Source organism: Tripterygium wilfordii, chromosome 7 (assembly GCF_013401445.1).
Source record: "Tripterygium wilfordii isolate XIE 37 chromosome 7, ASM1340144v1, whole genome shotgun sequence".
NCBI lineage: Eukaryota > Viridiplantae > Streptophyta > Magnoliopsida > Celastrales > Celastraceae > Tripterygium > Tripterygium wilfordii.
Genome location: NC_052238.1, coordinates 14,150,272 through 14,162,615, shown reverse-complemented (window position 1 = coordinate 14,162,615; position 12,344 = coordinate 14,150,272). Strand labels below are relative to the sequence as shown.

At 35.8% G+C, this 12,344-nt stretch overlaps 2 protein-coding genes across 2 annotated transcripts; one reads left to right on the top strand and one right to left on the bottom strand.

Annotated features, from left to right (window-relative positions):
• Positions 1-364: 364 nt before the first annotated feature.
• On the top strand, positions 365-2,608 carry LOC120001623 (pentatricopeptide repeat-containing protein At3g12770-like). The gene has a single exon (XM_038850017.1). The coding sequence runs from the start codon at positions 489-491 to the stop codon at positions 2,418-2,420; it is 1,932 nt and encodes a 643-aa protein (XP_038705945.1). The 5' UTR covers positions 365-488; the 3' UTR covers positions 2,421-2,608.
• Positions 2,609-8,331: 5,723 nt separating this feature from the next.
• On the bottom strand, positions 8,332-12,318 carry LOC120002629 (probable pectinesterase/pectinesterase inhibitor 13). The gene is made up of 3 exons (XM_038851390.1): positions 12,232-12,318; positions 8,640-9,072; positions 8,332-8,543 (listed from the first exon to the last, which is right to left on the bottom strand). The coding sequence occupies exons 1-3, from the start codon at positions 12,316-12,318 to the stop codon at positions 8,332-8,334; spliced, it is 732 nt and encodes a 243-aa protein (XP_038707318.1).
• Between the last annotated feature and the right edge of the window lie 26 nt (positions 12,319-12,344).

The following is a 12,344-nucleotide window of genomic DNA, read 5'->3' as shown; positions in this document are numbered from 1 at the left end:
CGCCGAATATGAAGTATCTGGAGATTTTGTAACTGCAATTTTGCAATGCTGACAACCAGGAGTGACAGTCGACAACCACTTGCCAGAAGCCAATCTCATCATCTTAGGTATGTTTGTAACTTTGTATTTGTTCTTTGGGATCAACCAATATTTTTCTATGGCAATTAATTATACTTATATATAAAGAGGAAACTCTGCGGAGGTGTTTTCTCTATATGACACCTAAACCCCAAAATATTTTGTTAGGAGTCCACCTGAAAATGATAATAGAAGAGCAATTTATCAAAGAAAATTATTTGACTTCCCTGCGTGAAGACCTGATCATATGAATTATGATTAGGTCCGTTAGGAACGGTTGCAGTTGTTCGTCTATTTTGTTTTATGGAATGAACACATGCATTTCATTTAAAACATAGGTTCAAACTCCACAGGACGGACCAGCAAAAGTGCATTAATAAGAGGCCTCTAGCATTCATCAGGAGTCCAATATGAAACCGTGGCCTTCAAAACGCGTTCCGTTCTTCCCTGCTTGTCTAACCGCACTGACGCCAAAAAGATGCTACTTGGCCTTTGACGCACCACGTAACTTGCCTTCTTTCTCATCATCCTCTTCTGTTTCCCCCAATCTCAATTTCAATCTCAATCTCGCTACTCTGCTGCAGGGTCACATTCCACATTATCATCTCCTGCAAATCCATGCTCATATCTATCGCCTTGGCGCCCATCAAGATAGTTTGATAGCCACTCGTCTTATTGGCCACTACTCTTCTCGATATGCAATTCGAGTATTACTTTATCAGCTTCAAAACCCCGATATCTTCCCCTTTAATGCTGCTATCAGAGTCTTGGCGAGAGAGGGTCTACTCTCTGATTGCTTTTCTCTCTTGAATACCTTAAAACAAAGGTCTCTTTCGCCTAATGACTTCACCTTTTCATTCCTATTAAAATCCTGCTCTGGTAACTCCCAGTGTGTCAAACAAATTCATACCCATATCGTTCAATTGGGTTTCGTGACTAATTCTTCTGTTTGTAATGGGCTCCTCGCTGTTTATGCTAGAGGTCTCAAAGATATGGTGTCTGCCCGCAACTTGTTTGATGAAATGCCAGAGAAAAGTACGGTTTGTAGCTGGACTTCTTTGATTGCAGGTTACGCTCAATCAGGTCAGACTGAGAGAGTTTTACAGCTTTTCTGTTCAATGGTAGATGCAAAATTGCTTCCAGAAGATGACACGATGGTTAATGTTTTGTCTGCATGCTCGAAGCTTAAAGTTATCCAAATTAAGGAATGGGTAACAATTCTCTCAAGATTGACTGGTAATGATGATTTTAAGATTATTAGTGGCGATTTCGTGAATACTGTTCTTGTTTATTTGTGTGGTAAATGGGGAAGGATTGATAAAAGTAGGGAAATATTTGATGATATTAGCGCAAACGGAAAAAGAAGTGTGCTTCCCTGGAATTCTTTGATAAATGCATATGTACAAAATGGCTACCCCATGGAGGCTTTGAGTCTTTTTCGGACGATGATGGAGAATCCCCATTCTCGACCAAACCATGTTACAATGGTTAGCGTGATCTCAGCTTGTGCTCAAATTGGTGATTTAGAGCTTGGAAGCTGGGTTCATGAGTATATGAAAGATAGAGGAAGTAAAGGTATTCTAGAATCTAACACATTTCTAGCTACCGCATTGATTGACATGTATTGTAAGTGTGGAAGTTTGGACAGAGCGAAGGAGGTTTTCGACAGGGTAGTTTCTAGAGATGTAGTCTTGTTCAATGCGATGGCAATGGGTCTTGCAACGAATGGCGAAGGAGAGGAAGCCCTTAGGCTTTTCTCCAAAATGGACCAGTTTGGTTTGTGTCCCAATGCTGGAACGTTTCTTGCTCTTTTATCTGCATGCAACCACTCAGGGTTGATAGATGAAGGACGACAGATATTCCAAGACATGACATCCTTCTTTTGCATTGCTCCTAGTTTGGAACATTATGCATGTTATATTGATCTTCTTGCAAGAGTAGGTCATGTTGAAGAAGCTTTTGAGGTTGCTTCCTCCATGCCTTTCGAGCCTAACAATTTTGTATGGGGTGCGTTGCTTGGGGGCTGCCTACTTCACTCAAGAGTTGAATTGGCTGAAAGTATCTACCGCAGGCTAAAAGAAGTGGACCCAGAAAATTCTGCAAGCTATGTGATGCTATCCAATGTATTTGCAGTTGATCGTAGATGGAGTGATGTCTCCGCACTACGGTGGTTTATGAGAGAAAGAGGGGTCAAGAAGCAGCCTGGTCATAGTTGGATCAGCATCAACGGAGTTGTCCATGAATTCCAAGTGGGTTCTGCATCGCATCCTCATATTCACGCCATATATGAGACATTGAATGGATTGGTAAAGGAAATGAAGGTACCAAGTCTTAGGTGGTAGTGAGAGAGCCATTTATGTATTGCTCTGCAGACCAAGTCTGTAAAATAGTAATGCACCAAGGATAAGTTGAATAAAAATCAAAATATTTATCTGTCGCTAAACCTAGAAAATTCCGGACCCTGATGTTGGACCTATGGTCCTATATGTCTAATTTTGATGATATTAAATCATTTATAAATGATAATGAAACATTAAAGCAATATTTGATTTATATGAATTGAATTTAAATGACTATATATTTTTTAGATAGTGCTGGAAATTAAGTTTTGAAAACAAACATACATGGACTAAGTTAGAGCATCAATTTTCCAATTATCATATCTTAACCAACTTAGGTCCAAATGACTTGAAACTTGAATCACATATACATGAAGGTTTAATATATGTTCTAGGACTATAATCATGAGAAATTAAGTGCATCACATATATATTTGGTCATATGCTTAAATTCCGCCAAAACTAGGTTTTACCTAATTTTGTGCATATGTGTTCTTTGTGAACGTGGTGAACCAAATGAACTCCGATTTAAATGAAATTTCGTGTGCATCTTAGTTTCATCACTATGAACATATTTGATTTAGTAAAGTTCAAGAGAAAAGGTCATTTACACTAAGTTTGCAAAATGACTTTGAATTTACACTTAGAATTTATCGGTTTTACAATTAGTGATCAAATTGCTTGGTTGAGTGACCAAACGATTTCCGATTGTTATGAAATTTTACATGGACATTCTAATACATATAAAATGATTTATCATGCAGTAATATAAATTTTCTGGGTTGTTTTTCTAATGTAATTAACCTATGCGCTCTATATGAAGCTCTTTGAGCTTACATGCAATTGGGGAGTTCTACCTCCTATTTCCTTGTAGGTTAATCATCATTGTGGTCTCATATGGCTCAGAATTCAGTATGTTCAAGAGTGGTCGAAGTCCAGTTTCTAAGAATGAGCTTGGAGCTCTAAGAAACTATGAAAAATCCTATATTTGCCAACTTTCCACTAAGGCACTTTATCAAGTTGAATGAATCAAACATTGAGGCTATTGGTTGTGGTCTTCATGGAGATAAAACTCTTTTCAAACATGTGGGACAAACCTTGTCCTCTCTATCATTAGTGATATATTCTTGTTTGACATTTTCACTCAAGACATGTGCTACCAAGAAAGTTAGGTTGGTGCAATCAAACAAGATCCTTGACATTTTCACTCAAGACATGTGCTACCAAGAAAGTTAGGTTGGTGCAATCAAACAAGATCCTTGACTAAGAGATCACTTTTGAAGTCTTTGATTCAAAATGAAGGGACAAGATGGCATAGTACAATCTACATCCATGGCTGAGAATTAAAGAGAGTTTGAATGGTCAAGATTTGAAGACATACATTGATCAAATGGTTGTGCATGAGACAACTTTCTTGCTTGCAATTTTTGACTTAAAAAAAGGAGCATGTGCAACGTCTATATGCTCTATGGTGGAGATTTGTTTGCTCAAATCATCAATGACCAAGATTAGGAGCTGCAATGGATGGTAGAGATCAACTCTTGAAGTCTGATCCAATGGCTGCAAGCATAGGAGAGAATTGCCTTTAAAAGAGGATCTTCCCTTTCATACAACTTGGAGAAGCATTTGCAATCAAGAGAGAACTTTGTTCAAAGCTTTCAAACATTCAAGCATCCATTGTCTACTAAAATCCCAGCTTCTTCTTGAGCCACTACTCAAGGCCTTCTCACCATTTTGCTGCTGCAAAGAGAGGGTGCTTTCACTTAAGCTCAAGGTGTTATTTCTCCCAAAATCACCTCACCTTACCTACTTGAAAATTCTACCCGTGAGTGTGTGATTGTTGTTATTGAAAGTTCTTCACTTAAATAGCTTAGTGCTAGTTGTGAGAACCTTGGCTAAAAAACCCATTGAGAAAGTCCCTTTGTTAGGGCATATTACAAACATTGAAGTTTGAGGGAGTTCTTAGAAACCCTTGGTTGTAAAGTTTGAAGATTGTCTTGAAATCTTCAGTTTCAAGGGTGACCTAAAAACCCTTGTGAGTTTTGTGGAGCTCTTGAGAAAACCACATCCTTAGTGGAGGTTGAAAATCCTAGGTTGGTGAATCTAGGTAGTAGACGTAGGAGAAGGGTCTCCGAACTACTATAAATCGCTGTGTTGATTTCTTTGTTTACTTGTTTATATTTACTACTTGTTTCAAACTGCAGGATTTTCAAAACCCTAATCTGTCCGAGATTAGCAGACTGCCTTAAACTTTGAATTTTGATCTGAAATTTTGATATAGTGTTTATTAATGTGTTGTGACATTGCATATAAAATTTCGTTGCATTTTGACATCATTTGATAGGTAAAATCTGAGTTGAAAAATCTGTGTGCAGTGTGTTGCTTGAAAATCTGTTTTGTGCAATTCTTGATTATTTGATATTTGGTCATTCACTATATTGTATCACATCTTGCATTGGATTGAATATTGATTAGGAAAATCATTAGAGTCCAAATTTGTGTGCTACTTGTTAATTGCCATTAATTTGTTTAAATTGAAAAAGAGATTCCAATTGGAATTTGGGGACACAATTCACCCCCCCTCTTGTGTTAAAACTCGATCCGTCAATTGGTATCGGAGCAGGTTAGCTAAAACTAGGAGTTATATCCTATTTGGCATATTTATGGCAAATATAAATTCTTATGGTGAGGCCGAAGGCCTATCCATGAATAGACCACCATTTTTCAATGGCTTGCAATACGGTTTTTGGAAAAATAGGATGAAAATTTTTATAAATTCCATTGATTATGATTTGTGGAAAGTTGTAGAGAATGGTCCTTATGTTCCTAGGAAACTTTTGGGTGATGAGATGGTAGATAAGGAAAAGAGTGAGTTTACTAAGGAAGATAAGAGATTACTTAGCCTAAATAATAAGGCAATCAACACTTTGCACATTGCACTTATTAGGAGTGAATTTGATTACATAGCTCAATGTAAGAGTGCAAAGGAGATTTGGGATATGTTAGAGTTGAAGCATGAAGGAACAAGTCAAGTGAAGGACTCTAAGATAAACATGCTAGTCACCGAGTTTGAGACCTTTAGAATGAAGAAGGGTGAGAGCATTAGGGAGATGTTTTCTAGACTTACTTGCATATGTAATGAATTAGAAGCTTTGAACAAACCATATGAGGAAGTTGATAAGGTTCAAAAGATCCTTAGGAGTTTACCTAGGATTTGGAAAGATAAGGTAGTAGCCATTAAAGAGGCTAAAGATCTTAGGAAGCTTAAGATAGAGGAATTAATAGGAAGTCTAATGACACATGAGTTGGAGATGTCAAGATTAGATGAGGAAGATGCACCACCTAAGAAAAATGGCTTAGCTCTTAGGATCAATAGTGACACTAGTTCGGATTCTAGTGATGATGATAGTGAAATAGGGGCAGCCCTATTAGCTAAGCATTTCAAGAAGTTCTTGAAGATGAACAAACGTGGAGGATTCAAGAATAGAAAGGCTTTTAAAGAAAAGAGAGAGGAGAAAGAGAAAGAAAAGAGTACTTGCTTTAAGTGTGGCAAAGTAGGTCACTTTATGGCCGATTGCCCTAAGCTTCAAAAGAAGAAGCATAAGGAATATAGAGAGAAAGAGAAGAAGAAGGACAAAGGGAAGAAGGAGAAGAAGGCATTCAAGGCCACTTGGGATGATTCTTCATCATCATCTTCAAGTGATAGTGAAGAGGAACTCCAAGCCAACTTGTGTCTCATGGCAAATGAGGAAGAGGAAGTGTCCTCATCAAATTCGGATGAGATGGTAACATCTTCTAAACCTTCTTATGATGAGCTCTCTTGTGTTTATGATGAACTTTATATTGCTTATGAGAAATTAATGCATAAACACAAGCATACTAAGAAAGAAGTTAGTAGACTTTCTAAAGTAGAAAAAATGCATCTAAATGAGTGTTGTGATTTGAAATCTAAATATGATGATGTATGTTTTTCACTTGATGCATTAGTTCAAGAAAATGAGGATTTAAAAAATCAATTGAAAACATGTGTTAATTCTAGTAACATTGCATCATCTAGCAATTCACATGACTTAGATGCTTTGCATGGCATGGATATTTCTAAAGGTTCATCCATACCTATGGGAGTGGGAACCAAATTAGAACCCGACCTAGATGGTAATGATGTTGATCAAAAGAGATATAGGTCAATGATTGGTAGTTTACTTTACTTGACCGCATCTAGGCCCGATATTATGTTTAGTGTTTGCATGTGTGCAAGATTTCAATCTAATCCTAAGCAAACACATCTCATGGTCATAAAGAAGATTCTTAGGTACTTAAAAGACACACCTTCCCTAGGGTTGTGGTATGATAAGAAATCTTCATTTGACTTGCATTCATTTGTAGATGCCGACTTTGCGGGTTGCAAAATAAATAGGAAAAGTACTAGTGGTACTTGTCAATACCTAGGAAATATGCTCATATCTTGGTTCTCCAAGAAGCAAACATGTGTTGCTTTGAGCACTACCGAAGCCGAATATATGGCTATTGGTAGTTGTACTTGCCAATTGCTTTGGATTAAACAACAAATGCTTGATTTTAATATGGAATTTTCAAACATTCCAATTCTTTATGATAACATAAGTGCCATACATTTGTCTAAGAATCCTAGATATCATGGTAAAGCTAAGCATATAGACATTAGACATCATTTCATTAGAGATCATGTTGCTAAAAAGAACATTGTGCTTGAACATGTAGAAGGGGAACATAATATTGCCGATTTGTTCACTAAGCCTTTAGCTAAGGATAGATTCATAAAACTAAGAAATGCATTGGGTTTGTGTGAAGCACCTTGAGTGCATATTACTTGAATGCTTATTATATTTTCTTGGTGATATGTGCTTATAAGCTAAATATATAAATTGGTATGCATGATTGAAGGGGGAGTAACCTAGTGTCATTAGGAGGCCATGGGTCACTTAGTGTGATAGGCTCCAAATTGGGTCACTTAGGTTCTATTAGTTCAATTGGTCTGTTGCCATTTGTTGATGAGAACTAGTTTTGATATTATTTGAAGCATGTTTATGGTCTTAAATCACTTTTGTGATAAAATCTCAAAAATGCTTATAAATCTTTTACAAAACTTGCATCAACCCCTTAGTTCTCCACTTTTTGATTTATTACAAAAAGGGGGAGAGACATGATGATAAATTGCATTAAAATCATTTGCCAAAATGCATATATAGGCATAACTTAAGGGAGAGTGTATATGCCATGATTGGGAGAGAATAGATGTTAAAGTAAGGGGGAGCTAAGCTTACTTAACTAAAGTTGTATATGAGTTTCAAAATTGTTTTAAATTGATATCATTAAACTTTTTAATGCACTTTGAATTGATATTAAATTCAATTACAATCAAATAGTCATTTATATCATGCATGTTTTGTAATCATCAAAAAGGGGGAGATTGTTGGACCTATGGTCCTATATGTCTAATTTTGATGATATTAAATCATTTATAAATGATAATGAAACATTAAAGCAATATTTGATTTATATGAATTGAATTTAAATGACTATATATTTTTTAGATAGTGCTGGAAATTAAGTTTTGAAAACAAACATACATGGACTAAGTTAGAGCATCAATTTTCCAATTATCATATCTTAACCAACTTAGGTCCAAATGACTTGAAACTTGAATCACATATACATGAAGGTTTAATATATGTTCTAGGACTATAATCATGAGAAATTAAGTGCATCACATATATATTTGGTTATATGCTTAAATTCCGCCAAAACTAGGTTTTACCTAATTTTGTGCATATGTGTTCTTTGTGAACGTGGTGAACCAAATGAACTCCGATTTAAATGAAATTTCGTGTGCATCTTAGTTTCATCACTATGAACATATTTGATTTAGTAAAGTTCAAGAGAAATCGATAGTGCCAGAGATGACACAGTTTTGATAGAATTGTCTATGAGTTTGATAGAATAATGTGTCTTGGTAACCATTGATTCTACATTTGAAGAACACAGAACTATCGGATTGCACAAGAAGAGCCACATCATGGTATCCTTGAGGCTCTACAGTGTTCTGAAAGCCCATGGACTTTGTCATAAATCTGTCTCCAAAAGCAACTGTATGTACCATTGAATCCATGTTACCGTACGAAAAAAAGGAACATAAGCTCTCCTATTGAGAGATGAAATTGTAATTTAAGGTTATGTACTTACAGGAAGTGGCAGTTTGCATGGTGCAAAAGTTCTTAGAAGACTTGTCTTTAGTAACAATGGTCTTCCTTGATCCATCACCATACATGAACACATTCACCGTCTTCTTGTCAATAGTAATGTACTTGTAGTAGATTCTAGCCTTGACATATATAACATATCGACCCTTGAAGTTCTTGGGGTATGTAGCAAGGGTTGCACCAATGGTCTTGAATTGGTCACTACCATCTTTAGCCACAACCACATTAGGCTTGATAGCTCCATTGTCAACCTTAGCCAATAACTTACGATATGCACCAGAGACCCATCTTGGGTACTTGTCTTCTTCAAAAAGCCTACGGGTGATATTGGTGTCAGAAATGTCGATTTTGATATTGAATTTCTCAAAAATATTTTTTAAGCGACTAACAATAACCAAACATTGATGGTTAATTGTCTTGAATCAAGCATACTATTACTCAATTGATCCTTAATTGGGTGAGACTGGTTGGAGTCTCTATCTTTATGAGATCATCAAATCCGTCCAATCAATATTGTTGGTAAGATATAAAAGAATTAAACCTATTCTTGAGTTTGGCTATGCGATGGTGCATTGTTTGCATTATGCTATTACCAACAAAACTAAATGATGTTTCAAGATCTTAGACAGCAAAGTCCATCAAGTCCTTGCAATCATCCATGACCGTCTTGATCCTTGGCTCATGATATTTACTTAATTTAATTACTATATAGGTATTTACTTAATTCTGGTCAATTTTCAATATGTAATCCCCCGAAGCCTTGCCCACCTTTAACCCCTCTTGAAAACTAATTAATCCCCTCAATTTATTTTCTAGATCCGCCATTGGACTCATTCATTTTATATATCATTATGGACTCATTCGTTAAGGATACGTAGCGTTGTGGTTTATGCAACAATCTATATGTTTGATTTCATGGAAAATGAAAAGAAGAACTTGGACCATGCCTGGTCTCAAATTAACATTAAGGTACTTTGCCAATCTTGTGTCTCCATGCAAATTAACATTACCATTTAAAGCATGATAAAATATAACATGATATAATTTGGGCCCATTATGAAAATCCCTTTTGACTTTAGTCTCTTGACACGCTGGATTTAACAAGCTCATATTGTTCAAGTACGTGGATTCTGACCATCTAATCCTGTCTTTTTTTCTTCAATTGACAAACAAAAAGTGTTTAGACAAACCCTTTTTTTTATTGTTTTTTAAAAGAAGAAAAAACCTCTTAGGTTGAGTTTTAAAGTAAATTAGTAGTGGTGCTTGTGGTTTGGACGCGTAAAGAATAAGGCAGTTGGTGTACGTGAGGAAAAAATGATTAGACCCAAAGAGAGAAGAACATGCTTTGTTATACCTCTCATAATTTACTAACAAAATCAAATGAAGTAAGAAAGACTGAAATATTGAGAAACACAATTAGTTCACATGGCACTCATGTGTGTAGTATTTTATAGAGGTCTCGAGTTCGAGTTTTCCCGTCTCTCTTCCCCTGTATTCAAAAGAAAGAATGAAATATCTAATATGTTTTTCATTGAAATCGAACATTAGACACATATATACCTAACTCAGCCGATTACCGACCTAACCACCTCTCGTCTCATTGGTAATAATTATAAAAAAAAAACTTATTAACAATTGGTGGATATATTTTAATTCTTGTTACTCTTTCCTTCATATGAAAAAAAAAAAGAAAAACTTATGAATATCTAACCGGTGGTGCCTTTGTCTATAAGGAACAACAAATTTGTGTACTGTAGCTGGTCTGTTATGAACAAGAGAACATGTTACATGGCCCTGGGGAAAGCAACTATGGTTGAGTTGTAATATCAAATGGCCCACAATGATATATGATCTTGATTTGATGTTATTTTTCAATAACATATATATAGCAGTGACAATGATATTCAATTTGAAAAGTAGTTAAGACTGCTGGTATGAATCAATGAATGGATGGATGGATGTAAACAACTAGTTGAATGAAGATATTTTTATTTTAGTTTTCTTTTTGCATGAATGATGGGACTCATAGGGACAAACATTTTAAATCTAAAAAGTGGAGAGTAGAATCCAAAAGTATATATATACATCCATATAATCTATCTATATATATGCTTGGCATCTCTCCACATGAATTGCCAACACATTTATACACAACACACAATCTTATCAGGGGGGATTCGGTGCGGCGTTGTGTCTGTTATGAACCAATATTTTGGACGTGCATGTCTGCATTGATTGACCATTCATCTCACGTTGAAAGAAAATACGAAAACCGTTTGGGTAATAGTTTAATTAATGAATCTTTTTCGACTCAAATCATATTGACTCGGGAAATTTTGAATTCGATTCTCATTGGCCTGGAGTAGTATATGTGTGGTCACGTGTTGGGTTTTGATCTAACTTATCCTGTCATCAAGGAGAAAATTCTGTGCTCGCAGGCCTGACAGTCTTAATATACCCATATTATATGTCCAAATGTTACATTTGTATGATATCGTTCACGCTAAAAATATATATGTATAGAGATTCATGTGATCAGTAGGTGCAAAGTCATTTGTGTTTGAAAAAATTTATGATAAAAACTCACTAGAAGCTAAAGAAGCTAGGTTGTGTATTGTAGTTACAATTGAACGTGCAGAATTGGCCAAACGAAGTATGGACCAACCCAAACGAAGTGTATGGAAACATGGTCTCCATACACCCATTTGGAAGACAAAAACAATACAAAACTTCACATATATGTGTGTGTATATATATACACGTACACATCCTAATGGTATTTTATTTTCATATTGCATGGAGTATTAATTAGTGTCATCGTTCCTAACGAAGATCAATGGGGACTATTGGAAGGAAACTTTATTGCATAGCTGGATCCGTCTCAACGAAAACGCGGGAATCTTTTGGGGTTCCACGTGGATTAAAAAAAAAGTATTATTATTATTATTCTTGCACATGAGTTCACAAATGTGGAAGTTTCTCTCAGTCTCAAATTGGTCAAAGAAGTGGCCCACTCTGTTGATTAGTTTCTGTTAATCAAGTATTTTTTTAATCCACGTGGAACTCTATACATGGGAAGGGATGAGATGCTCGAACTTAAGATTTTTATGAGATATCAAACACATAAATATGACTGCATGAGTGATATTTGAGTTACTCGTGATTTATGTTTTCGGTTTTGATTTGAAGAGATACGACGAATCAATTTACAGTTTTATACGGTCAAACTCTATAATCGAGTAATTCTGTTAATAAATATATAAATTCTGTTAATAATGAAATGAAAATGAGCGATTTTTACTCCCTTGACTACTCAAATTATCAAACCACGTGTCACTACTACCACCTGATTGACTACAAATCATACGGAAGAGAGTTAAAATTACCGTTACTATCCTTGAGCGAGAATTGGCCCCAATTCCATTGAATGCGGCTATTAAGGTGATAAAAAACACACTCTTTTAATACCTCATTGATCGCATCACTTTCAACCCCAAATCATTCCATCTTCTTCTTCCCCACCACTTTCAGCCCCAAATCCTTCCATTTTCTTTTGACAATTACTTGCTACAAACCTTCGATGGAGACCCACTGACATCCTCACAATCATCAATGAGAACTTCGAAGGCAAGGTGCGGGAAATCGTTGTGGAAACAAGACATAATATAAGGGGGTCATAATAGCAAAC